This window comes from Lupinus angustifolius, chromosome LG16 (assembly GCF_001865875.1).
Source record: "Lupinus angustifolius cultivar Tanjil chromosome LG16, LupAngTanjil_v1.0, whole genome shotgun sequence".
Classification (NCBI taxonomy): Eukaryota; Viridiplantae; Streptophyta; class Magnoliopsida; order Fabales; family Fabaceae; genus Lupinus; species Lupinus angustifolius.
In genome coordinates, this window is record NC_032024.1 from 45,474 (window position 1) to 71,882 (window position 26,409).

The 26,409-nt window shown below is 36.0% G+C and overlaps 6 protein-coding genes across 9 annotated transcripts; 3 read left to right on the forward strand and 3 right to left on the reverse strand.

The window, feature by feature from the left end:
* On the reverse strand, positions 404–21,735 carry LOC109329244. The gene is made up of 3 exons (XM_019562919.1): positions 21,700–21,735; positions 19,273–19,274; positions 404–2,097 (listed from the first exon to the last, which is right to left on the reverse strand). Exon 3 carries the CDS (start codon positions 1,834–1,836, stop codon positions 637–639), a length of 1,200 nt encoding a protein of 399 aa, XP_019418464.1. The 5' UTR covers positions 1,837–2,097; positions 19,273–19,274; positions 21,700–21,735; the 3' UTR covers positions 404–636.
* On the reverse strand, positions 5,237–7,218 carry LOC109329258 (KH domain-containing protein At1g09660/At1g09670). 2 transcript variants are annotated; one of them, XM_019562941.1, is made up of 7 exons: positions 7,038–7,218; positions 6,859–6,944; positions 6,677–6,774; positions 6,498–6,602; positions 6,279–6,395; positions 5,856–5,999; positions 5,237–5,763 (listed from the first exon to the last, which is right to left on the reverse strand). In XM_019562941.1, exons 1-7 carry the CDS (start codon positions 7,109–7,111, stop codon positions 5,605–5,607), a joined length of 783 nt encoding a protein of 260 aa, XP_019418486.1. In that variant the 5' UTR covers positions 7,112–7,218; the 3' UTR covers positions 5,237–5,604. The 2 variants fall into 2 exon arrangements, with proteins under 2 accessions (XP_019418486.1, XP_019418485.1); XM_019562940.1 differs by having other exon boundaries at positions 6,279–6,398.
* LOC109329238 (regulator of nonsense transcripts UPF3-like) lies at positions 7,596–13,720 on the forward strand. Of its 2 annotated transcripts, none has more exons than XM_019562913.1 (12): positions 7,596–7,896; positions 7,962–8,167; positions 8,259–8,357; positions 8,448–8,524; positions 8,656–8,769; positions 9,210–9,354; positions 9,670–9,746; positions 11,305–11,725; positions 11,947–12,042; positions 12,182–12,309; positions 12,396–12,447; positions 13,011–13,720. In XM_019562913.1, exons 1-11 carry the CDS (start codon positions 7,754–7,756, stop codon positions 12,432–12,434), a joined length of 1,545 nt encoding a protein of 514 aa, XP_019418458.1. In that variant the 5' UTR covers positions 7,596–7,753; the 3' UTR covers positions 12,435–12,447; positions 13,011–13,720. The 2 variants fall into 2 exon arrangements, with proteins under 2 accessions (XP_019418458.1, XP_019418457.1); XM_019562912.1 differs by having other exon boundaries at positions 7,599–7,896; positions 11,305–11,737.
* On the forward strand, positions 14,405–17,658 carry LOC109329234 (stromal 70 kDa heat shock-related protein, chloroplastic-like). Its single transcript, XM_019562906.1, has 8 exons — positions 14,405–14,984; positions 15,125–15,377; positions 15,462–15,541; positions 15,627–15,769; positions 15,874–15,972; positions 16,132–16,321; positions 16,500–16,898; positions 17,053–17,658. Exons 1-8 carry the CDS (start codon positions 14,502–14,504, stop codon positions 17,455–17,457), a joined length of 2,052 nt encoding a protein of 683 aa, XP_019418451.1. The 5' UTR covers positions 14,405–14,501; the 3' UTR covers positions 17,458–17,658.
* On the reverse strand, positions 18,354–20,575 carry LOC109329177 (cation/H(+) antiporter 4-like). Its single transcript, XM_019562851.1, has 2 exons — positions 19,598–20,575; positions 18,354–19,481 (listed from the first exon to the last, which is right to left on the reverse strand). Exons 1-2 carry the CDS (start codon positions 20,573–20,575, stop codon positions 18,354–18,356), a joined length of 2,106 nt encoding a protein of 701 aa, XP_019418396.1.
* LOC109329230 (ion channel DMI1-like) lies at positions 21,702–26,162 on the forward strand. Of its 2 annotated transcripts, XM_019562898.1 has the most exons (13): positions 21,702–22,058; positions 22,101–22,112; positions 22,214–22,282; positions 22,362–22,961; positions 23,036–23,218; positions 23,369–23,428; positions 23,523–23,726; positions 23,962–24,210; positions 24,332–24,430; positions 24,583–24,777; positions 24,850–24,942; positions 25,068–25,334; positions 25,507–26,162. In XM_019562898.1, the coding sequence occupies exons 1-13, from the start codon at positions 21,756–21,758 to the stop codon at positions 25,723–25,725; spliced, it is 2,553 nt and encodes an 850-aa protein (XP_019418443.1). In that variant the 5' UTR covers positions 21,702–21,755; the 3' UTR covers positions 25,726–26,162. The 2 variants fall into 2 exon arrangements, with proteins under 2 accessions (XP_019418443.1, XP_019418442.1); XM_019562897.1 differs by having other exon boundaries at positions 21,702–22,112.

The window sequence follows — 26,409 nt, forward strand, 5'->3', positions numbered from 1 at the left end:
TGAAATTGATTCAATATAAACCTATTAATACATAACTAGAGCTTATAAGTCAATATTTTTATAAAAGCTCCCTAATTAAACAATGCTACTGGACTTTTTTAGTGCGTTTAGCATGGATGATAAAAATACATACCCCATGAACATCCACAATAGTTCCATTGGTGAATACCCACAATATTTTATATATTATAATTTTTGTATTATTTTGAGATTATGTATAATATTTTTTTATTATTTCATAATGAATTTTAATTAGAACATTATTATATCATATAACAATATATGGTACCTACCACATGCATGAGTCCAACAAATACATGTGACATGGGTATGTAAGCACTGCCCACACCCATCCCAGCCTACTTGGAAGCCCCAGGGAAAAGTGCACACCAACCAACATCAACTGAGGAGAATGTATGAGCTTATATAAGAGTACTCGAACAATTAAAGTACACAAATTAGATCTCGAGATGGTACAGACAAGTAAAAGAGTACTCAATAAAATCCAGAGCAAAAACATTATAGCTAGAATTAGCATCAAACGTAACAAAAATAAAAAAACTTTATTGAAGCTAAACCCTTTACAATCAGATTTCCTTTTGACCAAAGTAGACATTCACCCAACGTAATCAGTCTCTAGCCTGCTTGTGTTGGTGATCGCATAGGCCAACCAAGATGAGGAGGATGCGATCCTGGAGGAGTTGCACATCGGCTAGGAGAGAAGAGGCTTAGTTCTACAAATGTCCCTATTGTTGAAGTAAAATCATTTTCCAATGTCTGAAATGAAATTGATCTGCGCTTTGTTGATTCATCAGAATACATATCATGAGTAGACAGAGCATTTTCCGCAACATTATCTTCGAAGTGACTCTGGATCGCTATAAGAGATACAATATCATTTAGATCTTCATTAAGCTCCTTACATTCTATGTCGTGCAAATTCCCCAAAGCTAATGAATCTGCAATTGGGCGGTACACAAGCATACGCATGCAAACCCAAGCACAACATACAAGCACAAGAAAAGCCAAGAAAACAAAGGCTTCAAACAAAAAATGCCCAGGTCCAGATAAAACAGTTAAACCAAGAAAAATAACCCTCAATGGAAAGAAACCTGAAACTACAAATAGCAATGTATAAACCCTCTTCTGCAAACCCTTATTGATAACCAATTTCAAAATCCGACTACTAAGCCAAAAAAGGTAGGATGTCAGGATGATGACAAAAAGGCCAAGGATAATAGAGCTGAGTAAAGGGTAAGTACAGAGGGCAACATCATCTTCCTTTGCCATTGATCGGGCAACAACTGTTCTTGTAAAATAATGAGGCAGTTTCTTTCCAGAATCATTATTCTTGTCTAACCAAGGACCAATCAAAATAACAAAAAGCTGAAGAATAAACATTGGAAGGCAGTAAAGTAGAATATATCCAGTTGTTTTCATGTTCCATTTTCTGTTCATAATTCCAGTCTCCAACTTCTGTAAGGGCGCCCGAAGGAGAAACACAAGTGTGAGGAAGATGCACGGTTCCGCAAACCCCATATTTGATACAATATAACATTTGCAGACAATTGCCTGCCATTTTAAGTGAAGGATGCGTCTTAACAATGTTAAACGAATAATCTCACCAAGACCCCACCAGATTGCAAGAAGGATAAATGTGATTCTGATGATCCAAGGACCACTAAAATAATTTAGCTGAACAAAACCTTGACAGCAAACACGAGAGCGGAAGTAAAATGAGTAAGCAATACACATCAACCCAAAAAGAATCAAGATGACTACTAGACAAATTGTCACCACACTGAATGCATCAGCAACAAATCTCGTCAGGGGCATTACCCGAATTACAGATTCCACGCATGCTCCCTGACAGCATGGATACAAGAAATCCTCTTGTGCCCGGGCCTTCTTTCCAGAAGGTTGGTATACTTCAAAATTTTGCCAATATTAGTAAATAAGTAATGGTGACTGAACTTAACTCCACATGCATAATCACTCTAGGAAGGTTACTCAACAACACTCCAGATCAATGAAGCACCAATCCATAAGCTCGGAACGACAAAAGCATGTATGGGAATGATTACCAAATTGAAGCACCTATAAGCAAGAAAAAAACATGTAATAATGGAATGACTAAGTGAATGAGTGATGGTTAACATGTTCTAAACAAACTCAGGAGAGACATTTTTTGCAATCATAAAAAGGCTAGCTATTATCTTAGTGAATGCCAGCATGTGAATACACTAATGAGGGAGAAACTAAATTGAAAGTAAAATAATTTGCACAAGCAAAGAAAAACATTAAAGTGAATCTAAGAATTACAGAAAAGTGGGAACACTGCACGCTTGTAACAATGGAATACGAAGGACAGACTAATGAAAAGGAGAGAGATTGAGAAGGAGGAAACAAACCCTAATTGGAATTGGAATTGGAATTGTGATTGAAATTGAGAGAGAGAGAACGAAAGAGAATAATTGTGAATGAAAATGTGATGTGTAAAAAGTGTAAATGTGTAATGTGTGTGAGTGGGACTTTATTATCTTCCTTCCCTATTCCCACGTTTTCAATTATTATCAAGTTGCGAGGGTGGGCCTTCTCTGACCCGGCCCATTTAGGGCCTTCATACATAAGACACTTTGTTTAAGGGAATACAAAAAAGAAACAATATTTATTCCTACAACAATGTTTAAATGAAATTAATATTTCAATTATTAAATCCTCCGTATTCCGTAACTAACGTCGCTTGCAATTGTTCCTTTCATTTCATAAATCAAAATCACATTTTTTTTGTTTAGATCCAGAAATTGGAGAGATCTGACTATGAATACTGCAATTCCAAGATGCAGATCGCTCCTCTTCTTCCTTATCTGCTCCTCTTTACATTTCATCACAGGTTAATTTCATTTCTTCTTCCCGAGTTCTAATCTTTGTATTTTTATTTTCAGGCTTTGATTTCTGCTAATAATTGCTTTCATAAGCAATCTATGCACTGTGTTGTGTTTCTGGGAATAATTGATTCCATTATTTTTATTACTTTGTTTCTAGGTTACCCAAAAATTCTAGCTTCAACTTTCATTCCGTTTTCTATTGTGTAGGAAGCTTGAATTTTTATATTGTTATCTTCATTCAATGCTTTTGCTTTTATCAATTAGCATCACACCACAGCTTAATAATATCAACACATTGTGGAACCTGTTAATGAGTGCCCCTCGCTGGTTAAGGAATACAAAAGAATTAGGCCAGTGTTGGAAGATCCACTTCAGTCCTTTCAATAGGTTAAATTCATCAATTCTTAATACAAAATTTACCCTTTTATTTATTCATATTGAAATTAATGACTATGGTATGGGTCTTACTCTTACCATGGTTTATGGTATCTCTCATTTACCGACACACTGAATAAGTCATACAGTATATATACCATGTGTTGGGTTGGCTTGGCTTTTAAGAAAATCCGATAATAGTAATACAAAAAGTGACTAATCATGTATCCAAATAAACTAAGGATTCAAAAATGCAAACATTGCACTGTAAATTACAGCTTTTAAATTCTTAAATATATTTGAATACACAATTTTTTATTGCATAGTTTCTATCTTAGACTCCTTAACGATCCTTAGGGCACTCATTAGTATTCCATAAACTTTATCTTGTGACCCGATTCTTCTTATATATGTGTGTGTATCTCATGATTGCCCTAGTAACTTTAGTTTCCTTTTCATTGTGATCAGTGGCTTTCCCACAACAGACTCTGAAGAATATCTGATTTTCCCTTTTCGGGTATTTTTCAGGATTTTCTGATGACTTACCTAGTTCTAACGACGCTGCAAAGACTAAAGCTCATGCCCACAGCACTAGTCCTATAATTCTCATTGTATTAATTGTGCTTGTGGTATTTTCTTTGCTTTCTTTTTTACTTTTTAAGTTGTGGCGGAAGAAGAAAAGAGAAGAGCAATATGCCCGTCTCTTGAAACTGTTTGAAGAAGATGATGAGTTGGAGCTTGAGCTTGGCCTAAGAGACTAACCATTGCAATTTAACATCTTGCAGTCATTGTAATTGAGGTTGGTATTCTGTCCAACTTCAGGCCTTTTATACTTCCTCATTGATCCACACTTCATTTGTGTAAACTAGATTCTAAATACTACATTCTTTTAGTTTTTTTCTTGATCATCATAACTCATAAGAGAGACAATTGAGTTAAAACATTCCTTACATTTATCCTGTTGGAGTTGGAATAAACTCTGCTATTCTGTAAGATGGCAATCCAGGATTTCTCAATCCTTTTGCAAAAATACAATATTTTTTCATGCAAGAAGTATAGTTTCGATGTTTGAATTTTAGAAATAATCTTGTCATAATGCCTTTCTTTTGTTGTAGTAGTTTTGTTTTGATCCTTTTAAATGTTCTAATTACAGGTTTAGCTGAGTTTGGTGGTTTTGAAAATTTCTCTTGCATAGCCAAGATGGATATGAGCTCCTATGCTGCTTAGGTTTGGAGTTTTACAGAGGAATCTGCGGTTGGATGTTTGTAATGCTATATTCAATGATTTTTTTTACATAGATATTTATATATCTACATAGTAGATTAAGAGAAGATAAAATTTGCACAAAGAGATTGGACGGTGTCATCTAGAGTATGGAACACCTGAAATTTGTTGACATATGTATTATAGCCTAGTATTGACATGTTGAAGGGAATATGTGTTGTCCATGAATGATTGCTTCGTTTTAATTTGAGAGCATTGCTTTGCTTTCTAAACTAACCTGGATGAGACGAATGAATAAGATATGTATTTTATGTTGTTTATTATAGTATTGGTCTGTATAGTGAAAGGGTCATTGAATTCTTTTTCATGCTTGAATTGTAGTCTGTTATATACGGGAAATGTGTACTACCACACCTTTGTGTAAATTAACTATCATGTTATTTTGAGCCATTGATCAAAATAAAATCAAGCATCATTTTAAAAAGTTAATAAAGTAGGAGTGTCAAATTTATTTCTATCTCAATTTTTTTTCTTCACATTATTAATGGTATATGTATAGAGACACTTCTAAAAACTATACACTTCGAAAAATGTCCTATATTTGATTTACATAAAATAATTACCACAACAATATCTTGGCTTAGTGGCTGCTTGATGATAGCAAGATTACTTGTTTTCATAGTTTACCCTTTAAATTCCAGTACATAAAGCTATACATCAACCACTTCCAATGAAAAAAATAAGATATATTGCAATACAGTCAAAGTCACTCCACTTGTTCTACTTATTCGAGAGTTGACAGTCCATGCATATATAGAGATACGCATGTATGTAATCTAATAATCTGGCAAAAACAAAAATAATAATTAAAGAATCTAACAAACTAGGAGTTTGCTACTCGGTATCACCTGAATGTTAGTTAAGACTATAACTTAACAAACTAGAGGTCAATGTTCTAGCCGTTAATACACCAAAGAACAGACATGGGTCAAAGTAAAATAGACAAAATCAAATCAATCTGCTTAAGGAGATTCAGCAGGTGTTTCTGGTGAATAACATCAGTGATGCTAACAACTTGGCTTGAGAAAAATGTTTGATCCACTCTTAACTTATTGGGTTATCTTCCTGTCTTGGCGCGTTTCATTCCAGTACTGTTGAAAGGAGACATGCTTGGACTCATACTCGGGCTCATGCTTGGACTTTCCTCCCTCAGAGTACCATTGAGCATAGCTAACTCTCTCAGTTGCTGCTTCTTATAGTGATCAAGGGATTCATCCTGGCAGATGGAAAAAAATTAGCAGGACTAGTGTGTTGTGTGTCTGAGTGTGTGTGCCACTAATGAAATTAAGCGCAACTATATATCCTTACCACAGGCTTCAGAAGATTTTCCAGTATTGCCACAGCATGATCCAACCGAGCATTGATTATATCCTCAGGAAACTCTGCCTCCACCAACACATGCAATGGCTCTTTAAGGTGCTCATATCCCGGTTTATCTTTAAGCTTTTCTTCCTAATAATGAAAATTTAGGATAGTTGAAATACACATCGTGAGAGATAACATGTGTGTGAGTAGTTCACTTCATAGATATATATTGTTAGTAATTGCATAAATTAGGAGAAAATCAAATACAAAACCCAAATACATATGTGTGTGTTTGTGACATAAGTTTGTGCATGTCAGTTGGGGAAAAATTTCACCTGAGTATTAGGAAATCACTAATAAAAAGAATGAAAATCAAATTAAGTATTATACAATTCCTCAAAGTGTATATCTATATATGAACTATACCTTGATAGAATCCTTGACAGAACCACAGCCTCTGATGTAAACCCTACATTCTGTCATGGCTTCCACTCTTTTCAAGGAGTTCCCGCGGGGTCCAAGAATTCGACCAACGAAATTATACTGCTGAGATTTGAAAGAAAAAGAAAAGACTAGTAAAAAATTGAAAATAAAAAAGTGATGTAAAGTGGAGGTGTAACTGTGTAAGAAGATGGTTTGAGTTACATTTGGATATTTGTGTAGAGGGACATCTAGGCGGATAACTTTCTTGACGACAGGAGTAGTCGGAATTGGTTGAAATGATGGCATTCTTTGTCGATTTCCATTGTCCTGCATTAAAAAATAGAGTGATGATGTAATAGATATTAATGAGGTTGATGAAATAAAATATGAAGAAACATTACCTCTATTGGTCTAATATGTGGATGTTGAGGTAAGGAGGTGAATGGAGTGTGTGGATCAAACAATTTGTGATTGGGGGGGAGTGATAGCCGTGTGATTTCTGAGTGGAAAGAATAGAAATGATTTAAAAGTATAGAATAAGTAATAATTAGAAAATAGAAAGAAGATGAATGAAAGATTGAACCTTGAGTTAAGAGGGAGGTACATAGTGGGAGAAGTTGGAGAAATGGTGCCAACTTTTGTCTCTCTGCGACTAGTTCACTCAAATATCTGTAATTGATGATAACATTGAAATATGAATTGATGATTATAACATTGAAATATGAATTGATGATAATAAGTTTGAATAAAAGAGGATGATACCTTTGACGATCTGAGATGGGTGTGATAGGAGAAGGAGGGTAATGGAAATAACTACTCACATTCCTCTCTCCCATATTACAGAGATTGAGATTCAGATTCAAAAGGAAGAAGAGGGTTGCTTAATTCTTATATTTAGGGTTTAATCACTCACTCACTCACTCACTCACCTCCACAACATGGAAACAACACACTCTTTTATTATATAATTATTATTCTTTCTAATTCTAATCTAATCTAACGCCAGGGATGAACATGTGTGTCTTGTAGGAAGAAATTTAATTAAATGAAAGAAAAGCAGTAGAAAATAAGACGATAACTTTATTTTTAGGTATAATTGAAAATTAGAGTAAAATGAGACAAAGAAAATGCACATTTATATATAACGTGTTAGTATGATGTAAGTGCACTCATTATTTATATATATAATTACGTAGGATATATAATTTTTAAATTTTAAATTATATAATTAAATAATTAATCATTAATGAGCCTAAAAGAAAATATAAGTGCGAATTCTAAATATTGGAGTGTAATTAAAAGTGATTTATAATATATATATTTGAAGAAACGTGGAGAGAAAGCGCAAAACGCATTCGTATATATCAATAGGGTTTTTGTGTGTGTTGAATTAGGGCTGAATCAGTCTCTCTTGATGTTGATTTGGGTGATTTTGAGTCGGAAAAGTGATAATCTAGGGTTTTGATTAAGAAAGAAAGATGAAGGGTGGTGCGATGGATCGGACGAAGGTGGTGTTACGGCACTTGCCTCCTTCCCTTTCTGAATCTGCTCTTTCTCAACAAATTGACGCCGTCTTCTCTGGTCGTTACAATTGGCTCTCTTTCCGTCCTGCCAAATTCAGGTACCTTCATATTTCCCGATTCATATTAATATTAATATTAATTTAATAATAATTGTTATTTTCAGAAGCCAGAAGCATGTATCCTATTCTAGAGCCTACATTCAGTTCAAGAGTCCAGATGACGTTTTAGATTTTGCTGATTTCTTTAACGCTCACGTCTTCGTTAATGAAAAAGGTTCTCACTTCAAACTCATTGTTGAATATGCTCCTTCACAACGTGTTCCAATTCACCGTTCTAAAAAGGATGCTCGTGATGGAACCATTTTCAAAGGTACCTACCCACCCCCATAAACACACAATTAAATAATTATATATTCTACTTTTTGTTAAATAATTATAATTATTTTCTTCTTAACATTTAGATTCTGAGTATCTGGAATTCCTTGACCATCTCGCCAAGCCTGTTGAGAATCTTCCGAGTGCTGAGATACAGTTGGAGAAGAGGGAAGCAGAACGATCTGGTTAGTCCATTACTGTAATCTTGCTCTAAATTTTAAGGTTAAATTAGTCTAGAGTACACAGACTAAAATATACATCAATATAATTTGCAGGTGCTGCAAAGGATATTCCTATAGTTACCCCACTCATGGACTTTGTGCGCCAGAAAAGAGCTGCCAAGGGACCTCGGGTATTTTTTGCATTGGATTAATTCATTATCTTTTAAAGAAATATGTTTGCCGTCACTTGTCATCTCATCTCTTGTGTGCGTATGGATGTGTGCATGGTTTTGCTTCCGTAATGTATATGATGTTTGTGCAGAGATCAATTTCTAATGGAAAAGTGAGTAGGAAAGCTGGCACATTGTCAAATGGGACTTCTAGCTCTGCTACATCAAGACGAGGTTCTGGAAAAAAGAGGGTTCCCAATACAATGGTATCTTGCTAATAACTTTAATTTGTTTGCGAGTGTAATGGATGAAAAAGTCTTCATAATTTACCAAGACAAAAATAAATAAATCTTTGGTTTATTCCCCAATTAAGAATAAGAGAGGGCATTGATTCTAGTTTATAGTAGTCTATCTATCCTTTTGTTTCCACTCTGCATTTTGTTTTACTTGCAATGCTAGTTTCGTAAACTTCCCAACCAGTCAATTTTTATTTCAGATGAAACATAGAGAGATGTGGTTGAAAGATGGTCATATTAATTATCAGTTATTCATATTAATATAATATTTTTTAATAAAAAATTAGAATAAAAAACATTTGTTGCTTTTTAAGCTGGAATTGCTTTGCACACAAACATATGAAGTATTAGCTCTTGTTCTTACGTCTTTTTATTTCAACTTGTTCAATTTTTGCCTGTATAATGCACAGTATGTTGCAAGGAACCCAAGCAAAAGTTCAACTATAAAAGACAAATCAACTTACACTTTGGTTCCCAGGCAAGGTGATCATCATCTTTCAAATAAAACCTCAACCGTGGTTTCTTCAGATGGAGCTCAAACACTTGATGAAAATGGTAAGGTTGCTATTTTTATTCAAAATTTAATGTGATCATTTCCTTTTCTCTCTCTGGGTTTTATTTTGTGGCTTGGAGCCATCATTTAAAACCCTATTGATATATATGCTTGGTTTTCTTTTTGGTACTACCAAGGGTATCCCTTCACCCTTTTGGGTAAGGAATTAATCCCTTTCCAGGGATCCAGCAGGGCCTTGGTTTAATGTGATGATTTTATGACCTTTTTTAATGTAACTTTTGATGTTAATATCTCTCACCTTTCTAGTATCTTGAATTGCTATTGTTTTTTATGTTAACTTTTTACGTCCTTTTTAGCTGGAGCATCTGGAAGTAATGATGCCGGGAAGAAGAAAATCCTGCTTCTTAAAGGGAAGGGACGGGAGACAATTACGGTAAGTTTTTTACCTTTATCTTCATAATCCACTTCTATTTTTATGCTTCACATGGTGCAAAAAGATTGATCATGATGCACTTAGATGTGTGAGAAGCAGCCTTTTACTTCCAAGTTTCACTTTTTAAGGTTTTTATGTACCAATAGACAACCCTGACCCATGATTATTAGAAATTCGTATTCAATGTTATTGGAAATGGAAGCAACTTGGAATTATATTATGTTCTGAAAATCACTCCCCTCCCTCTGTTGTCTCTCTTGCTCAGCCACCATGCTTCTTTATGTTGGTAGCTTCAATATTGTCAATTTTTCTTTGATCTTGTCTAGCTTGCATCAATTGAATTCATCTTCAACTGATAATTGTGATTTTATCATTTAAATATAATGAACTTATCATTTTAAGTTTAGCAAGAGGTTGACAAATTCTATTTATGGAGATTACACCATACCACAAATCACTATATTTAAGTATCTTGGATCTTATACAACACGATGGAGAAATTGATAGAGATGTAAACCATAAGATCCGAGCAAGTGGATGAATGGCTATGTGATAGATACCCACTCAAGCTTAAGGGGAACCATTACCGCATAACTATAAGACCTGCAAACTGTAATGTTGTATGTAATTCAATGTTGGACGGTGAAATGTCAACAAGAAAATAAACTCCACGTAGCAAAGATGAGGATGTTGCATTAGATGTGTGGAGTCTTTGGACACATTGGCCAATATAGGATTAGAAAAGAATGCATTCGGGAGAAAGTTTGTGTAGCTCTTATTCTAGAAAAGATGGTAGAATCACGCCATAGGTGGTTTGGACATGTGTGGAGGAGACTGTTAGAAGTCCCGTCAAGCAGAGTTGCTCAAACAGATGTTAATCCAATTGATAGAGGAAGAAGAAGACACAGAAAAACCATAGGTGAAACGATTAAGAAAATTTTACATATCAATGCTTTGTCAATGAACATTATTATGATAGAACATTATGATGCCGTTCGATACATCTAGCCGATCCCACCTAGAAGGATTATGGCTTGGTTGTTGTTGTTATTGAAGTTGCACTTTAATTTGTTCCTTCTTAACAAAATAACATGCAAATTTCCTGGAGGGTAGTAATCTGGTAATAATTTCATTGGTTAGTGAAATTGTGGATAAACATTAGTTTTATTGTTACCATTCTAATGACAGTCAGAAAAATCGAAGTTTAATATGATACAAGCTACTGGTACGACATTATATATGCAATGAATAAATAAAAGGTCCGTGTGCATTACTGAATGCACCAAGAAATGAAGGTATGGTAATGCAAATGATTTAAGATGTATAATAATACTTGCTAATTAAGCATGAAGAGACTGACAAGATTTGATTCCTATAGTTTGCTGACATATTGCTACCGGGTATATGAAATGTGATGATCATTAATTCTATATAAATTTTGGCATGGATTGTATTAGTTCTTTGCCAGTATCTTTGGTAGATTCATCTTGTAGGATTACGTTATGACTGCAGTTCTGCTAAGAGTCTATTTTGCTTTTGTTTGTTTTTTGTTATGCAGATATCTGACTTTGACAGCATGTCACAGCATAAAAGCGTAACATCTTCAGCTAAAACAGCTCCTAATTCAACAGCTCTGAAGCGGAATCAACGGCCTGAAGGTAGTGGAAGGATTATCAGAAGAATACTCTCAAACAAAGATTTGCATCAAAGTCAGTCTTCTGGGCCACATTCTGAGCAGCAAATTCAAGCATCCAATCTCGAAAAGGAAAAACAACAACCTCGCTCCTTACATGTTCCGACGATTTTGAAGAGCAGTAACGGGACACCAGACAATAGGATTGGTGTGCATGATTTACATGTTTCAAGTGAGAGGCAGGAGAGACGTGTTAGACATAGGGATAGACCTGATCGTGGTATATGGACAAATCGCTCCAATGGAGGTGATGATGCTTTGTCATTGTCTGCATCCTCTCAAGCAGGTACTTTGGAAGGTACATGCTTTATTTTACCTATGATTTGTAATTGTGGGTGAACCCTTTGTGCTTGTGAAAAAAGGGGGAGGGGAGAGCACCAGTAGCTATGATGCTCGTAATAATACCCTTGGAAAATTTATTACAGCCTGCTTGTAAATTTTAATAATACCAGTGCCTATGATGCTCATAACAATTTGGAATTTTTACATGTATTATATATGAAACAGGAGGTAAAGCAGAGCTGAAACATGACATGCCAAATGCAGGAGGTGGGGAGCTAAAATCACTTGGAAGTGGCCGTGCCAGTCATTCATCAGAAAATGGTTGGTTTTTGAAAACATAAACTTGGATATTTTTATGCTTGCATTTAGGTTTTCTTAGCTGACCTCGCTTAGTGAGATCAAGGCTGGTTGTTGTATTTAGTTTGATTTCTACTTAAATTTCATTGCTATGTATATTTAGGTTTCAGTAAGCATTTTGGTCGCCGTGGTCCACCACATGGGGTGAAGGATGTTGATGATGGCAATTCACTTTCAAGTGAGGGGAAGCCTCCTAGAAGAATTAGTGGCTCTGCTTATGGTTCCCATGAGGTACCAAAGTTTGATTTCTGCATGGCCATACAGCATATTTCTTTTCTGGTTCAATAATTGGTCATTATCTCTCCTTTAAATTGCAGAAACAAGTTTGGGTTCAAAAAGCAAGTTCTGGGACCTAGGATATTTAAATTGGTGAGACACATTCTCTTAATTAGGCCTGTAGTTGCATAGCTTGGAAAGATATTTCTTGATGAACCATAATTAGGACTTACCTAACTGATATTCTTTATGACCTGACACTTCTTTCTGCGTGGCATTGACAATTTAGGATAATATTTATGATTATGAGTTCATTTTTCTATACATCTAGTTATCATTGTTTTTTGTGTGTACTATACTATTACAATATCTAATCATTTACATTAATGTCAGTTTTGTGAAATTTTGTTTGAACTGTGACTGTGAAGTAGTTTTGCAGATGTTTTTTAATGGGCATGTCACAATGTGGGTGAAATACTTCTGGTTGACTTTCTTTTAATCTCTCCCTAGTTGCATAGGTTCTGGTGCATTTTCCTGCTCTTTTTATAGTGACCCTTCACTTTTTTAACCTTCCGTAATACTAATTGAAATGAATTTATCATGATGTTTATTGACCCAATATGGAAAATCTTTGTTGTGCTCTACTCTGCTCAAACTAGTCGCACTTGCTTTTCTTGTACTTCTGTATTAAGTTTGATGGTTTTTGCCTTTTGCAGTGGTAAGCTCTCTGACTTACAATTTTGGAGCACCCATTTGCTAGCTGCCCGATTCTGTCTCTTTTTGGTTGACAGATACTTATAAGTAAATGAGCATGGTAAAAAAAAATTCTTTTGCAAGAGAGGCAAGTACTGTGATCCATTTGAGTTGACTTAAAATATTCAGACATGGCTTCACTGAAGATGGCTCGGATAAGAGAGAAATGAAAAGAATGGTATTAAAATTCATGGTCTCCCTTTTACGATGCGTGTTTGAAGAATTATGGATAGATTTGCATAGGATGGCAAGTTGACTGGGTTTATACACTATTTTCTTCACTAGGTTAAGTGTTAATATGAATCCGTTACTTATTCTTATATATATGTGTGTGCAATACAAGTGGGCACTTGCTTATGATCCTAGATAATTTTGGGACTACCTCCTGCTCATTACTTTGATGGAATACTCCATTTTTACATGGATGGCCGTGCAGGTTCTGTTGACAGTGGAGTTTCTTGTAGAGTTCAGGGTTGGAAATACAATAGACGGCGTGGTTACTACTAAAGAAATAATGTCTTGCAGGAATTTATTACTGTGTGGATAGTGATGATTAGGCTCTAAATATCATTGTAGAAACAGTGTGGTGTTGCACTTCTCATCATAACATCTGTTACATTAGTGGTTCTTGAATCGTATGGTCTAAAATATCAGGAATTACATTATAATTTTATTTAATGCTTTTCGTTTCCTTGTTGATTTTAGATGCCTTCCATTTTTTTTTTGAAAGGAAGGAAAAAAAACTTGTTTTTAAGTAAAAATAGAGTAAGTGGTCCATGACTAGGAGAGGAGGAAAAGATGCATAGTATTAGTAGTATAATGAATATACATAACACAGTTAGAGCTGTTTTAGTCCAGAGAGAAAGAAACAAATCTCATGGCATCTGCTACTTCTCATTGTGCATAAATCCCTTCTTTGATGAATTAAGTGAGACCTAGTGTCAACTTCTCTTCAACTCTCACTTACTATACATGGCACTGCATTTTTGGTATCACTCTTCATCCAAAATATGTTTTTAAGTCAACCACACAAATTAATGTCAAGTATGATTTTAAAAAATAATTATATGAATAAATACGGTACCAATATCATACTAGTGAAAACAAATACATTACAATAGAATCATATCCAATGACATGTGTGCTTGGTTAGCTAAATGCTATCCGAGCCCGTGGAGTTAAATTATAAGAATACATTATTATTATTAAGGAAAGGATAATCACATTCCTGAAAGTTCAAAAAATGAAGTATATAGTGTTGAAAAGGCTCACTAGTGACAATAGTGTTGGGTTTTGTTTGCAACCCGGAACCCAGCATTTTAGTATTTTATTATATATTCATTCAACGCATTACTCAAAAATCATAACCCATAACCTCATCTCTTCTCTTCTATTCTCTCTCTCTCTCTCTCTCTCTCTGTTATATTTGTATTACTACTAGGGTTTAGGGTTTGATGGCTTGTTCAAGCGCCCAATTACACGGTCTCGGCACCATCTTCCTCGGCCACAGACTGAACCCCAACCCCTTCCCTCGTTCCTCATCTCTCAAGCTCAACCCTACTCGCCGCCCTCTCAGGGTCGTCAATGAGAAAGTCGTCGGCATCGATTTGGGTACCACCAATTCAGCTGTCGCCGCCATGGAAGGTGGCAAACCCATTATCATAACCAACTCCGAGGGACAGAGAACCACACCGTCGGTAGTGGCGTACACCAAGAATGGTGACAGGCTGGTTGGTCAAATAGCGAAGCGTCAAGCAGTGGTGAACCCAGAGAACACATTCTTCTCAGTAAAGAGATTCATTGGTAGTACCATGTCTGAAGTCGATGAAGAGTCCAAACAGGTTTCATATACAGTCTCTCGCGATACTAATGGTAATGTCAAAATTCATGCTCCTGCTATTGGAAAACAATTCGCAGCCGAAGAAATTTCTGCTCAGGTTTAACTCTTTCTCTTTCTTATTATAATCTATTCATTCTCTTTCTTGTTATAATCTATTCATTCTCTTTCTTATTATAATCTATTCATTCTCTTTCTTATTATAATCTATTCTTATCTTCAACTCGCTCTGTTTGTTAGGTGTTGAGGAAGCTTGTTGATGATGCTTCAAAGTTTTTGAATGATAAAGTCACTAAAGCTGTTGTCACTGTTCCTGCATATTTTAATGATTCTCAAAGGACTGCTACTAAGGATGCTGGTCGTATTGCCGGTTTAGACGTTCTTCGTATTATCAATGAACCCACTGCTGCTTCCCTCGCTTATGGTTTTGAAAGGAAAAACAATGAGACCATCTTGGTTTTTGACCTTGGAGGTGGTACTTTTGATGTCTCAGGTATATTCTTCTCACTGAATTTTCCATTGCCATATTCTTGTATTTACTCCTATATTTCATCATTTTTAATTCACTTCATTTTAGTACTTGAGGTTGGTGATGGAGTGTTTGAAGTTCTCTCTACTTCTGGAGATACACACTTGGGTGGTGATGACTTTGACAAGGTTTCAATTCTATTCTCTTGTTTTAATATGCTTATATCTTTTGATTACCGTGTCTTTTGCTAACTGTATCATCTGTTGACGGTAGAGAATTGTGGACTGGTTAGCTTCCAACTTCAAGAGAGATGAGGGCATCAGTCTTCTAAAAGATAAACAAGCTCTTCAGCGCCTTACCGAGGCAGCAGAGAAAGCCAAAATGGAGCTCTCATCATTGACTCAGACCAACATAAGGTATTTACATTGCCACAATGCAATTTATGCCAAATACATTAGTTTTTTAGTGTTTTTTTTTAAGTTTGTGCAAACAACTAAGTTGTAAATGTGTTTGTTTTCAGTTTACCATTCATAACTGCTACATCAGATGGCCCCAAGCATATTGAGACCACCCTGACAAGGGCTAAGTTTGAGGAGTTATGTTCAGATCTTCTTGACAGGTAATGATGATTGAATCTAACTTTTACTGCACCAAACTTAAATGAGTTACAATATTGTTAGTAAGTGAACATGATTTTGCTCACTCTTTGAGTCTCCTTCTAAAGCTAAACAAAAATACTCGAGTATAATAATAGTATACTTGTATCAATCTGTTTCAGGCTCAAGAAACCCGTTGAAAACTCATTGAGGGATGCAAAACTCTCATTTAACGATCTTGACGAGGTGATACTTGTGGGTGGATCAACACGTATCCCTTCTGTTCAGGAGCTTGTGAAGAAGCTGACTGGGAAGGACCCCAATGTCACTGTCAACCCAGATGAAGTGGTTGCCCTTGGAGCTGCTGTTCAGGTGGGAACTTTAGCAAATTTGGGGAATTGTTTAATTTCATATAGGGAAAATTGGGGAGCGGGGGAGATGGGGTGTTGTTTAAATCTCAAGAGTACTGCACATGAAAACATTTGTTTTCTTGGGTAGTATATTTTGTATGTTGACTAATATTTTTTTGTAAAATTTGAATTGATTTTAGGCCGGTGTCTTGGCTGGAGATGTTAGTAACATTGTGCTGTTGGATGTTACTCCATTATCCATTGGTCTGGAAACTCTAGGTGGTGTAATGACCAAAATTATCCCTCGAAACACTACTCTTCCTACCTCAAAATCAGAGGTTTTCTCAACAGCTGCTGATGGACAAACCAGTGTAGACATCAATGTCCTTCAGGGAGAGAGAGAATTTGTCAGGGACAATAAATCTCTTGGTAGATTCCTCTTGGATGGTATCCCTCCTGCTCCTCGCGGGGTTCCTCAGGTTGAGGTGAAGTTTGACATTGATGCTAATGGCATCCTCTCAGTCACTGCTGTAGACAAGGGTACAGGAAAGAGTCAAGATATTACCATTACCGGTGCTAGCACCTTACCAAGCGATGAGGTATGTTCTATGTCTATGTCATTACTTCTTTAATTACATACATACATATGTATAGAACAGTATTTATATCACAATGAACTCTTAAATGTTGAATGAGACATTTAAAGTAGGAATGTTGAATGATTATTACAATGAACTCTTGCATGTAATTCAGGTACAAAGGATGGTCGATGAGGCTGAGAAATTTGCAAAGGAGGACAAGGAAAAAAGAGATGCCATTGACACGAAGAACCAGGCAGACTCTGTTGTGTACCAGACTGAGAAGCAGTTGAAAGAGCTTGGAGAAAAGATTCCTGGCCCTGTGAAAGAAAAGGTTGAAGCGAAACTGGGAGAGCTTAAAGATGCGATTTCTGGTGATAACACCCAAACTATTAAGGATGCCTTGGCTGCCCTTAACCAGGAAGTTATGCAGCTTGGTCAGTCACTATACAACCAGCCAGGAACACCAGGTGCAGGACCTACACCACCTGGTGCTGATGCAGCTCCAGGTGCTTCAAAATCATCAGGCGAAGGACCCGATGGGGATGTGATTGATGCCGATTTTACCGACTCCAAATGAGTTTAGTCATAGAGATTATAATAATCCAATAGCAATTTTTAGTGATTTTTTGTCATTTTGGAGTGGGCATCTGCTTCCACTAAAGAATTAGACACGTTTTTTTATAGGTGATCATTAATGCTCGTGTTGTTGTACCTTGGAAGTTTTGTTAAATACAAGTATCATGGATGGAATTTAATTTATTGGCTGAAAAGTTAGTAAAAGTCTTTGTTCATTCAAGGTAAGAAATTCGGATGACAAATTCTGAGAAAAAAAATGATACTTCTAACCCACTTCGCTTTCATGGAATTTTGAAGTCTTAAATACTAAGATGAAATTATTAATATTTTTAAGACTCAAATCTCTATAGTAGAGTAAGGCATTTGTGTGAGAAAAATATTAGCAATTAGTTATATTCATCTTTCCTATCTTTGGGAAGCTCTGAAAAATACATGTGAGTAATCAACCTTCAAACATGATATAATACTCACTTGAATAATAAATAATTACAAAATATAGGAAGTAGTGGATAAATATTAAATAAGTTCAAATGATATAGCTGTAAAACAACTTAAAATAGAAGAAACAAAAATAATATTTTGCAATGGATCCATTCAAAGAGATGTACAACAACCTTGGGAGATTTGAGAGTCGCACTAAAAACATAAATATCTATTAAAAACTAGTATTTAATATGCAATACAGAGTTGCAAATGCTTTACACATAAATTGAAGTCACAGAACCAATAATTTATCTCTTTTCCTTTTCAAGTCAATGAAATTATTTAATACAGATAAAAAAGCAAGTAGAATAAATTGGTAAAACATTTATATTAACCAAAAAAATGAATGTATTAAATGGTAGCTGTACATATGACATATATACTTAGATGGTTGTATTCTAAAAAATGAATGTATCAAATATCAGTAGCTGTTCTTTGTTGTTGTATGACAAACACAGAAGCTTTTCCAGCAGCATCAGTGGAAGCTAACAAATCTCCCAAGACACCAAGTTCTGGATACTCACTCCATTGTAATAGTCCACATGTTTCAGCACTCTCCACCCCTGCTTGTCTTCCAACTATCACCAAATCATATTCACTCACCAATGATCTTATCTTCAATACTGTTTCAGGTCCATCTTTCACACTCTTCTCTATATATTTCACTTCTCCAACCTTGTGCTTTATCATTATTATCTCATTAAGTAACTCTCTGTCTAACATTCCCTCCCAGTCTTTTACATCACCATTCCTATTTGACTCTGCGAAGATCCTTAACACTGTAAGTCTAACATGAGGGTTTTTCATCATTCTCTTTGCCACAAAAAGAGCCTCTCTATCATCTTTCCCTCCAATAAATAGTAAACAAACAGTGTAAGGTGTCTCTTCTGAGAATATGTGTGTCATTTGTGCCTTCTCAATTAATATTCCTACTGAACATGGAGCTCTTTCCATAATACGATAGTTTAACTCTCTCAATGACTCATCCTCCAACTCTATCAAATTCCCATCCGATGACCATTTCCTATGAAATGGAAGGATTATTAATGATGTTAACTTGTCAAGTGCCAACGTGCAAATGTCATCATACATCATCTCTTGTGGTGAAACTGCTGTGAACGTATTCACTGTTAAACCATCATTTACTTCTTTCTCAAAGTTGTTAAAAGCATCAAGCAAGTTCTCTGAACGATAGCTATTTGAATCATTTTTGTTCTTCTTCTTCTGTAACTGGTGGCTAATGAATATTGGGGATGCTCTTCCAATTAGCTCTATAAGGTGTAACACAAATGCACAAATTGGATCTTCTTTTGTTGGGTATGTTGCCTCTAACAGCTTTATTGTCGAGAGAATGTTTTCGTCTCCGTGAATGCATGTTAGAACTCGAAGCTCTGTGTTCCTTCCAAGATCCATGATATTCCTCCTTGTGTAACCTGCATATTTCTTCAGAGGATCATACAGAAGACTCAACAGCATTGGCATAATCGTAGAGATTATCATCATGCACACCATCAACAAAGCAAACACGTTATCGGGTATTTCCTGCATTGCAAAGTGCAAGCACGTTATCATATAATAATAATAACAATAACAATATGCCCAAGAATGAAAATCAAACTTATGAAACAACTCAACAAGAGAAGAAATGAAATGCTTACCATCATATCTTTGATGAGAGAGTATGCAGCCATCTCGACTATGCCTTTGCAACTCATGATCAAAGAGAGAGAAAGAGCGTAATTCAATGGCATTTTGTTCCACAAAGGATGTATCATACAGACAACAAATTTGGCACTCACAGTTACTAAAATAATGACCAAGGTTTGTACCATGAAGTTATCAATAGAACCATTTTTTGTCCTCCAATTAAACAAGTCTGTGAGATCTACCCTTATTGCGCATGTAGTGACAAAGATAGGCATAAAAACACCATTGACAAAAGTATCAATCTTTTTAATGATGGCAGTACCTAAAGGGGGTCCTTCAGGGATAGCCAAACCCAAGATATAAGGACCTAAGATAGAATAGAACTGAAAGACATGGGAGGCGTAGGCTGTTAAGAGAGCTACAATAATTATGCAATAGACACAATGATCATTAACAAGGGAACCCTCTGGTGTCTGTTTTATAATCCAAAACAATATCGGGCGTATGGCGAATATTACCAAGAATACAAACAAAACTGCTACCGCCAAGCAAATCAAGGCCTCCTTTACACCATATTTTGACATAGTGCGGGTGAGTGCTGCAGTAACATTGAAGAATATACTGAACATCTCACTAACTAGTGCTGAGGAGAGGCCTAATCGTCCCAGCTCAGAATTGAGGATCTTAAGATCATTTAAAACAGAGGAAACTACAGGGTAAGGGGTTAGACAAAGCATCCCAGTCATAAATCCAAGCATTCTAACATGCTCATGGTCTAAGTATTTTGCTGAGTGGAAATGGATAATAGTGATACCACATAGAAATGGTGCCATTACTGCTGCGGTGCCTATGCTTGTGGCGCTCTTTCTAGTCCTCAGCACTACGCTCATATCTGTCTTCACCCCAATGTAGAAGAAAAATAGAATGTAACCAAAAGCTGAAAATAATCCCAAACTTTCTTGTGAATTTGGGCCAAACAGGCTCTTCATCTTCTCTGCCCATGTTTCGTTGAAGGTTGTTCCTATGATGAACCCAACCTAGTCATTGAAAATGTTTATTTTTTAATAACAGTTCTAGATAATACATTCTCCATGATTGGACATTAAAGTCCTGGATATTTTGTTTTACAATGAAAATAAATACAAGTATAATTGAAATATGTTTGGTTGGTGGTGGTAATGGAAGGAAAAAGGAGTTGTTGGACTTACAATGGACATAGAAGTGAATCTGGGGATTCTGAGACGACAGAGAAAGGAGTGGAAGAGAAAAGTGCAAAAAAAGATGATAAACAATTGCATCTGAAACAATGGCAAATCATAAGTTGGAAGCGGGTTGGTAGCATTGATATGTAGCCCCCATGGCGTATCTGAATTCACTTGGGGTGGTAGATTCTTACATATATTATGGTAAGTAATTGGATCCTTCAATAGTAAGGACATGTTTTATTCAATAAAGTCAATCCTTGTTTGTGAATTTTCTTCCTTGCAATTGAAGGAAGGTGAAATTAATATGATATTAAGTAAAATGGATTTTGAAGGGTAAACATGAAAGTCCAACCAGCAAATAATAGCAGTAATTCCATGATTGACAACTATATTGTGTTGTGTGTTGTTGTTAGATGATAGTTGTAGTTTGTCATATCCGCCAAACTGCTAAATATAGAGAACAACCAAACCAAGTTCATCATTTATATTTCAAACTACAAATCAACAACTTGTTGCTTCCATTGCCAAGCTTTGCAACACTCTCCAGCCATACAAATATTTAATATATGTTAGAAAATTAAATATTTATCCAGTCATGATATTTTTAATAAATAAAAAATGACATACATTTGAAAGTTGGATATTTAATAATGATATAATAAGAATGAATTTTGATTGAGAGTTTGTTACACAAGTATATCATTATTAAATATAGAAAAGAGAGTGTTATATGAAATTAGGAAGAATGTGAGTTTGATGTAAATAATTAATAGATATAAATAGTAATAATTAAAAGGAAAACAGAAAATGAAGGAGAAGTAGTAAGAAGTAAGAATTGTAAGTGTAAAAGAATAGTTTGTGATGTTTTGCTTTTAAAGTCATAGTCAACTAGTGCTACTACTAGTTACTTGAGAGAGAGAGAGAGAGAGAGAGAGAGAGAGAGAGTAGATCTGGTAGTGTGAGAATGGGAATGAGGAACAGTGAAGAGTTGAAGGAGAAGCCACAGTTAAAGAGGATCAAAACACTTCCTTCATCTTCATCTTCTTCACCATTCTCAACAAACTCATTCCATCATATCAGAAGAGAATTATCAGCAGAAGAAGAAGAAGAAGAAGAAGAGTGGAACTATCCATCATTCCTTGGAGCTACAACCAGAAGAAGAAGAAGAAGAATAATAAGACCACCATCACCATCACCATCACCATCTCCTCAACTTCTTATTCCAATTCCCAACACCAACACTAATAATTCCACTTTGTCATCCTCACTCATCACCACACCTCATCCACCCTATAACCACCCTTCTCCCCTCTTCTACCTCGTAATTACCATCTTCTCTTCTCTCTTCTCTTCTCTTCTCTTCTCTTCTCTTTCTTTATTAATATATAAATTTCCAACCTTTTCTTTCTTTCTCTATTGCAGTTTATTATCACTTGCATTGTTTTATTACCTCATTCAGCTTATCTACACTACAGGCTCGCTACACTCCAGGTATTATACTTATATCTCTATATCTTATATTATATTACATTACATTTCGGATTATATTTCTTTCATTCTTTCATTGCAGGATGAGAAGCATCGCCTCTGCTGTGATTTTCAGTCTTGTTCTTTCGACCATCATGCTTCATTCTCTTATTATTTCCTCAATACAGATACTAGAACCCTTGCTTTCTATATTGTCCTCTTCACACTCCTTTTGCCCTTTATCTTGTACAAATATCTTGACTACCTCCCTCATATCATCAATCTCTTGAGGAGAACAGACAATAACAAGGAGGATGTTCCATTAAAGAAGAGAGTTGCATACATGGTTGATGTCTTTTTCTCCATATACCCTTATGCAAAGCTACTTGCCCTTCTCTTTGCCACTCTATTTCTTATTGGATTTGGTGGTCTAGCGTTGTATGCCGTCACTGGTGCTACCTTTGCCGAAGCACTTTGGCATTCATGGACTTATGTAGCTGACTCCGGAAATCACGCCGAGACTGAAGGAACTGGCCAGAGGATTGTCTCTGTCTCAATTAGTTCAGGTGGCATGCTCATATTTGCTATGATGCTTGGCCTTGTTTCAGATGCTATATCTGAGAAGGTCGACTCACTCAGAAAAGGGAAGAGTGAAGTCATTGAAAGAAACCACATACTCATTCTTGGCTGGAGTGACAAATTGGTAATCTCTGATATTTGACTCTGGAACATGGCATCCACTGTTTTGAGAGGCTGATAAGTGATATTTGATTGCAGGGCTCGCTTTTGAAGCAGCTAGCAATAGCAAATAAGAGTGTTGGTGGTGGTGTTATTGTAGTGCTTGCAGAAGAAGAAAAGGAGAAAATGGAAATGGATATAGCAAAGCTGGAATTTGATTTCATGGGAACATCTGTAATATGTAGAAGTGGCAGCCCTCTTATACTAGCTGACTTAAAGAAGGTGTTGATGTGGTATATTTGTTCAATTTTTAAGGTTCAACATAATCTATGAATGATATAATGTGGGAATATGCTTAAGATGTTTTCCTCTACCTTCCTTCTTGCCAACTGTTCTCTACCCTCTCAAAAGTTAAATTATTGTTGTTCACAGGTTTCAGTTTCAAAAGCACGTGCAATCATCGTTTTAGCTTCAGATGAAAATGCAGATCAGGTCATTTATGTAATCCATTACCCCTTTGTTTATGCTGGTAACTCTTCCTGAGGAATTTCTTCTTTGTTAATGTTCTTCTTGTATCTCTCTCCAGAGCGATGCTCGTGCTCTGAGAGTTGTTCTTAGCCTCACAGGTGTAAAGGAGGGATTAACGGGTCATGTTGTTGTGGAGATGAGTGACCTTGATAATGAACCCTTAGTGAAACTTGTTGGCGGAGAACTCATTGAAACAGTTGTTGCACACGATGTAATTGGACGCTTGATGATTCAGTGTGCTCTACAGCCTGGCCTTGCACAGGTTATTTATATAACTCTATCCCTCTTGTAAGCCTTACTGGTTTAGTGTGCTCACGTTTTCTTAATACTTGTATACAATTACTAGAACATTTTTTTCTAAGCGACATATAGAATGCCTCATGAATCCTGCCTATTTTCCGGCTCAACTGTTATGACTTATCTGTTGCACTTGACTCCCAAATACCCAACTTTCATATCATTCAGCATTGGTTCATTTGTTTTCTTCTCTTGGCCAGATATGGGAGGATATACTGGGATTTGAGAATGCTGAGTTTTACATAAAAAGATGGCCTGAAGTAGATGGTCTATGTTTCAAAGATGTATTGATTTCTTTTCCGGATGCAATACCCTGTGGAATTAAGGTAGCTGCAGACGGGGGAAAGATTATCATAAACCCAGATGATAGTTATGTATTGAGAGATGGGGATGAAGTCCTTGTGATAGCTGAGGATGATGACACTTATGCTCCAGGTCCTCTTCCAGAGGTCATTATTCTGTTCTAACTCCTCTTGCACATTTTCTTCAACTTATCAAATCAATTATTCTGTTCTCTAGTCAGAGTTATTTCTATGGGTTTGTGTTTTTAATATTGAATATTTTGTACAGGTACGTAAGGGCCTTTATCCCAGGATACCTGATCCACCCAAATATCCAGAGAAAATATTATTTTGTGGCTGGCGCCGTGATATTGATGACATGATCATGGTAATTCCCTCAATTGTCTATGCTCCATATTACAATAACAACAACATAATACAGAATTAGCTATAGCATATGCCAATGCCTGAAGCACACAAGAGATACTCGATTCTAGCTTCATAATCCTCTAAATTTGCTTGATGATTGTTGTTTATTAGGTTTTAGAAGCATTCTTGGCTCCTGGTTCAGAACTGTGGATGTTCAATGAGGTTCCTGAAAAGGAAAGAGAGAAGAAGCTGGTTGATGGTGGACTTGATGTTTTTGGGCTAGAGAACATAAAGCTTGTCCATAGGGAGGGAAATGCTGTCATTAGGCGCCACCTGGAGAGTCTTCCGTTGGAGACTTTTGATTCTGTAAGTTTTAATTCTTCTCTTCATATTTATTAGCATCTCAAGCTTCAATGTATACTAACTCTAAGAAGACAGATCCTTATTCTTGCAGATGAGTCAGTGGAGGATTCTGTTGCTCATTCTGACTCAAGATCTCTGGCAACCCTTCTGCTTATTCGTGATATACAGGTATCCGAATTCTTGAATTTCATATTCCGGTTATGAATTTATGATGTTCATATCAGTGACTGCTGCCACATTGTTTTGTGCACATTATGATAAAACTGCTTCCCCTTTTTAAAATCCTTTTGTAGTCGAGACGTCTACCATACAAAGACAAAAAGTCCAGTTCTATGAGGTTATCTGGGTTTTCACACAGCTCTTGGATCCGTGAAATGCAGCAAGCCTCTGATAAATCAATTATAATTAGTGAAATTTTGGATTCTAGGACAAGAAATCTAGTGTCTGTATCCAGAATCAGTGATTATGTGTTATCTAATGAGCTGGTTAGCATGGCACTTGCTATGGTGGCTGAAGACAAGCAAATCAACCGTGTTCTCGAGGAATTATTTGCTGAGGAGGTAGCCCTCATTCAAACTTACTTTTGAAATTTATCATAATGTTAATAGATCTCACTTGACTTTCAAATTTCAACTTCTTTGGCCTTTTAGCATTTTTTAAGAGTAATGTGTATTTTATGGGTTTTGAATTATAGGATAAAAATTACATGTATTTTTGGACTTTTTATGGCAGGGGAATGAGATGTGTATTAAACCAGCTGAGTTCTATTTATATGACCAGGAAGAACTCTGTTTTTATGATATAATGGTTAGAGGTCGTGGAAGAAGGGAGATTGTTATTGGCTATCGCCAGGCTAACCAAGAACGCGCCATTATCAACCCTTCAGAAAAGTCAGTGCCAAGAAAATGGTCCCTCGATGATGTTTTCGTTGTTATTGCCAAAGGTGATTGATAAGGGGCTAGTTCTTCCTCCCCTTTGCCAAAGGTGATTGAAACTGGCCCCCCCGCTGGTGCTGAGAAGTTATTCTGTGTTGGCATGCACATCTTTATCATTGATTTTTAATAAACTCTTATACTTTTGGCTTAGATGCATATTTCATATCTCAATTTTTAGTCATGTGTACAGTCTATCCCCGACCTCCTTTTTTGGGACCATTTTGATCTTCAAACGTCTTCAGTTATGCAATGTTAATCCCTTATCAAGTTTTCCTCTAAAAACTAACATAAGCCAAGGATGTGGCTAAGCTAGACATTAGCCACATAGGCTTTTTCCTATAGTTTTTCTACTAAAATGGATGAACTAACTTTGCATATTTGAAAAAGGTTGAGGACCAAAATGGTCTGCAAAAAGTTGAGGGATGAATTTTGCACATGAGCAAAAGTGGATGACGAAAAATGCATTTAGGCCTATATTTTTAACTCATTAATGCATGATCAAAAGGGTAAATCTCAACGCAACGGTAAAGTTATTTGCCTTGTGATCTGAAGGTCATGAGTTCAAATCTTGGGAACAGTCTATTCGCCTACAAGGGTAATACTACATATATCTACCATCCTAAGACACCACTAGAGAAGGTGGGAACCTTGTGCACGAGATTGCCTTTTTTTATTAATGCATGATCAACGATAAAAATGT

Excerpts from the sequence above, each read along its gene's own strand:
- LOC109329244 (XM_019562919.1), bottom strand. The coding sequence starts at position 1,836 with ATGCCCCTGACGAGATTTGTTGCTGATGCATTCAGTGTGGTGACAATT.
- LOC109329258 (XM_019562940.1), bottom strand. The coding sequence starts at position 7,111 with ATGGGAGAGAGGAATGTGAGTAGTTATTTCCATTACCCTCCTTCTCCT. Across the intron at positions 6,399-6,497 it reads CTCTACACAAATATCCAAAT|CAGTATAATTTCGTTGGTCG; the intron begins GTAACTCAAACC and ends TTCAAATCTCAG. Across the intron at positions 5,764-5,855 it reads AAAATCTTCTGAAGCCTGTG|GATGAATCCCTTGATCACTA; the intron begins GTAAGGATATAT and ends TCCATCTGCCAG.
- LOC109329238 (XM_019562912.1), top strand. The coding sequence starts at position 7,754 with ATGAAGGGTGGTGCGATGGATCGGACGAAGGTGGTGTTACGGCACTTG. Across the intron at positions 8,168-8,258 it reads TGATGGAACCATTTTCAAAG|ATTCTGAGTATCTGGAATTC; the intron begins GTACCTACCCAC and ends CTTAACATTTAG. Across the intron at positions 8,525-8,655 it reads GAGCTGCCAAGGGACCTCGG|AGATCAATTTCTAATGGAAA; the intron begins GTATTTTTTGCA and ends ATGTTTGTGCAG.
- LOC109329234 (XM_019562906.1), top strand. The coding sequence starts at position 14,502 with ATGGCTTGTTCAAGCGCCCAATTACACGGTCTCGGCACCATCTTCCTC. Across the intron at positions 15,542-15,626 it reads GTGGTGATGACTTTGACAAG|AGAATTGTGGACTGGTTAGC; the intron begins GTTTCAATTCTA and ends TGTTGACGGTAG. Across the intron at positions 16,899-17,052 it reads GCACCTTACCAAGCGATGAG|GTACAAAGGATGGTCGATGA; the intron begins GTATGTTCTATG and ends CATGTAATTCAG.
- LOC109329177 (XM_019562851.1), bottom strand. The coding sequence starts at position 20,575 with ATGAAGAGCCTGTTTGGCCCAAATTCACAAGAAAGTTTGGGATTATTT. Across the intron at positions 19,482-19,597 it reads CTCTCATCAAAGATATGATG|GAAATACCCGATAACGTGTT; the intron begins GTAAGCATTTCA and ends TTTGCAATGCAG.
- LOC109329230 (XM_019562897.1), top strand. The coding sequence starts at position 21,756 with ATGGGAATGAGGAACAGTGAAGAGTTGAAGGAGAAGCCACAGTTAAAG. Across the intron at positions 22,113-22,213 it reads CTTCTCCCCTCTTCTACCTC|TTTATTATCACTTGCATTGT; the intron begins GTAATTACCATC and ends TCTCTATTGCAG. Across the intron at positions 24,211-24,331 it reads CTCCAGGTCCTCTTCCAGAG|GTACGTAAGGGCCTTTATCC; the intron begins GTCATTATTCTG and ends TATTTTGTACAG.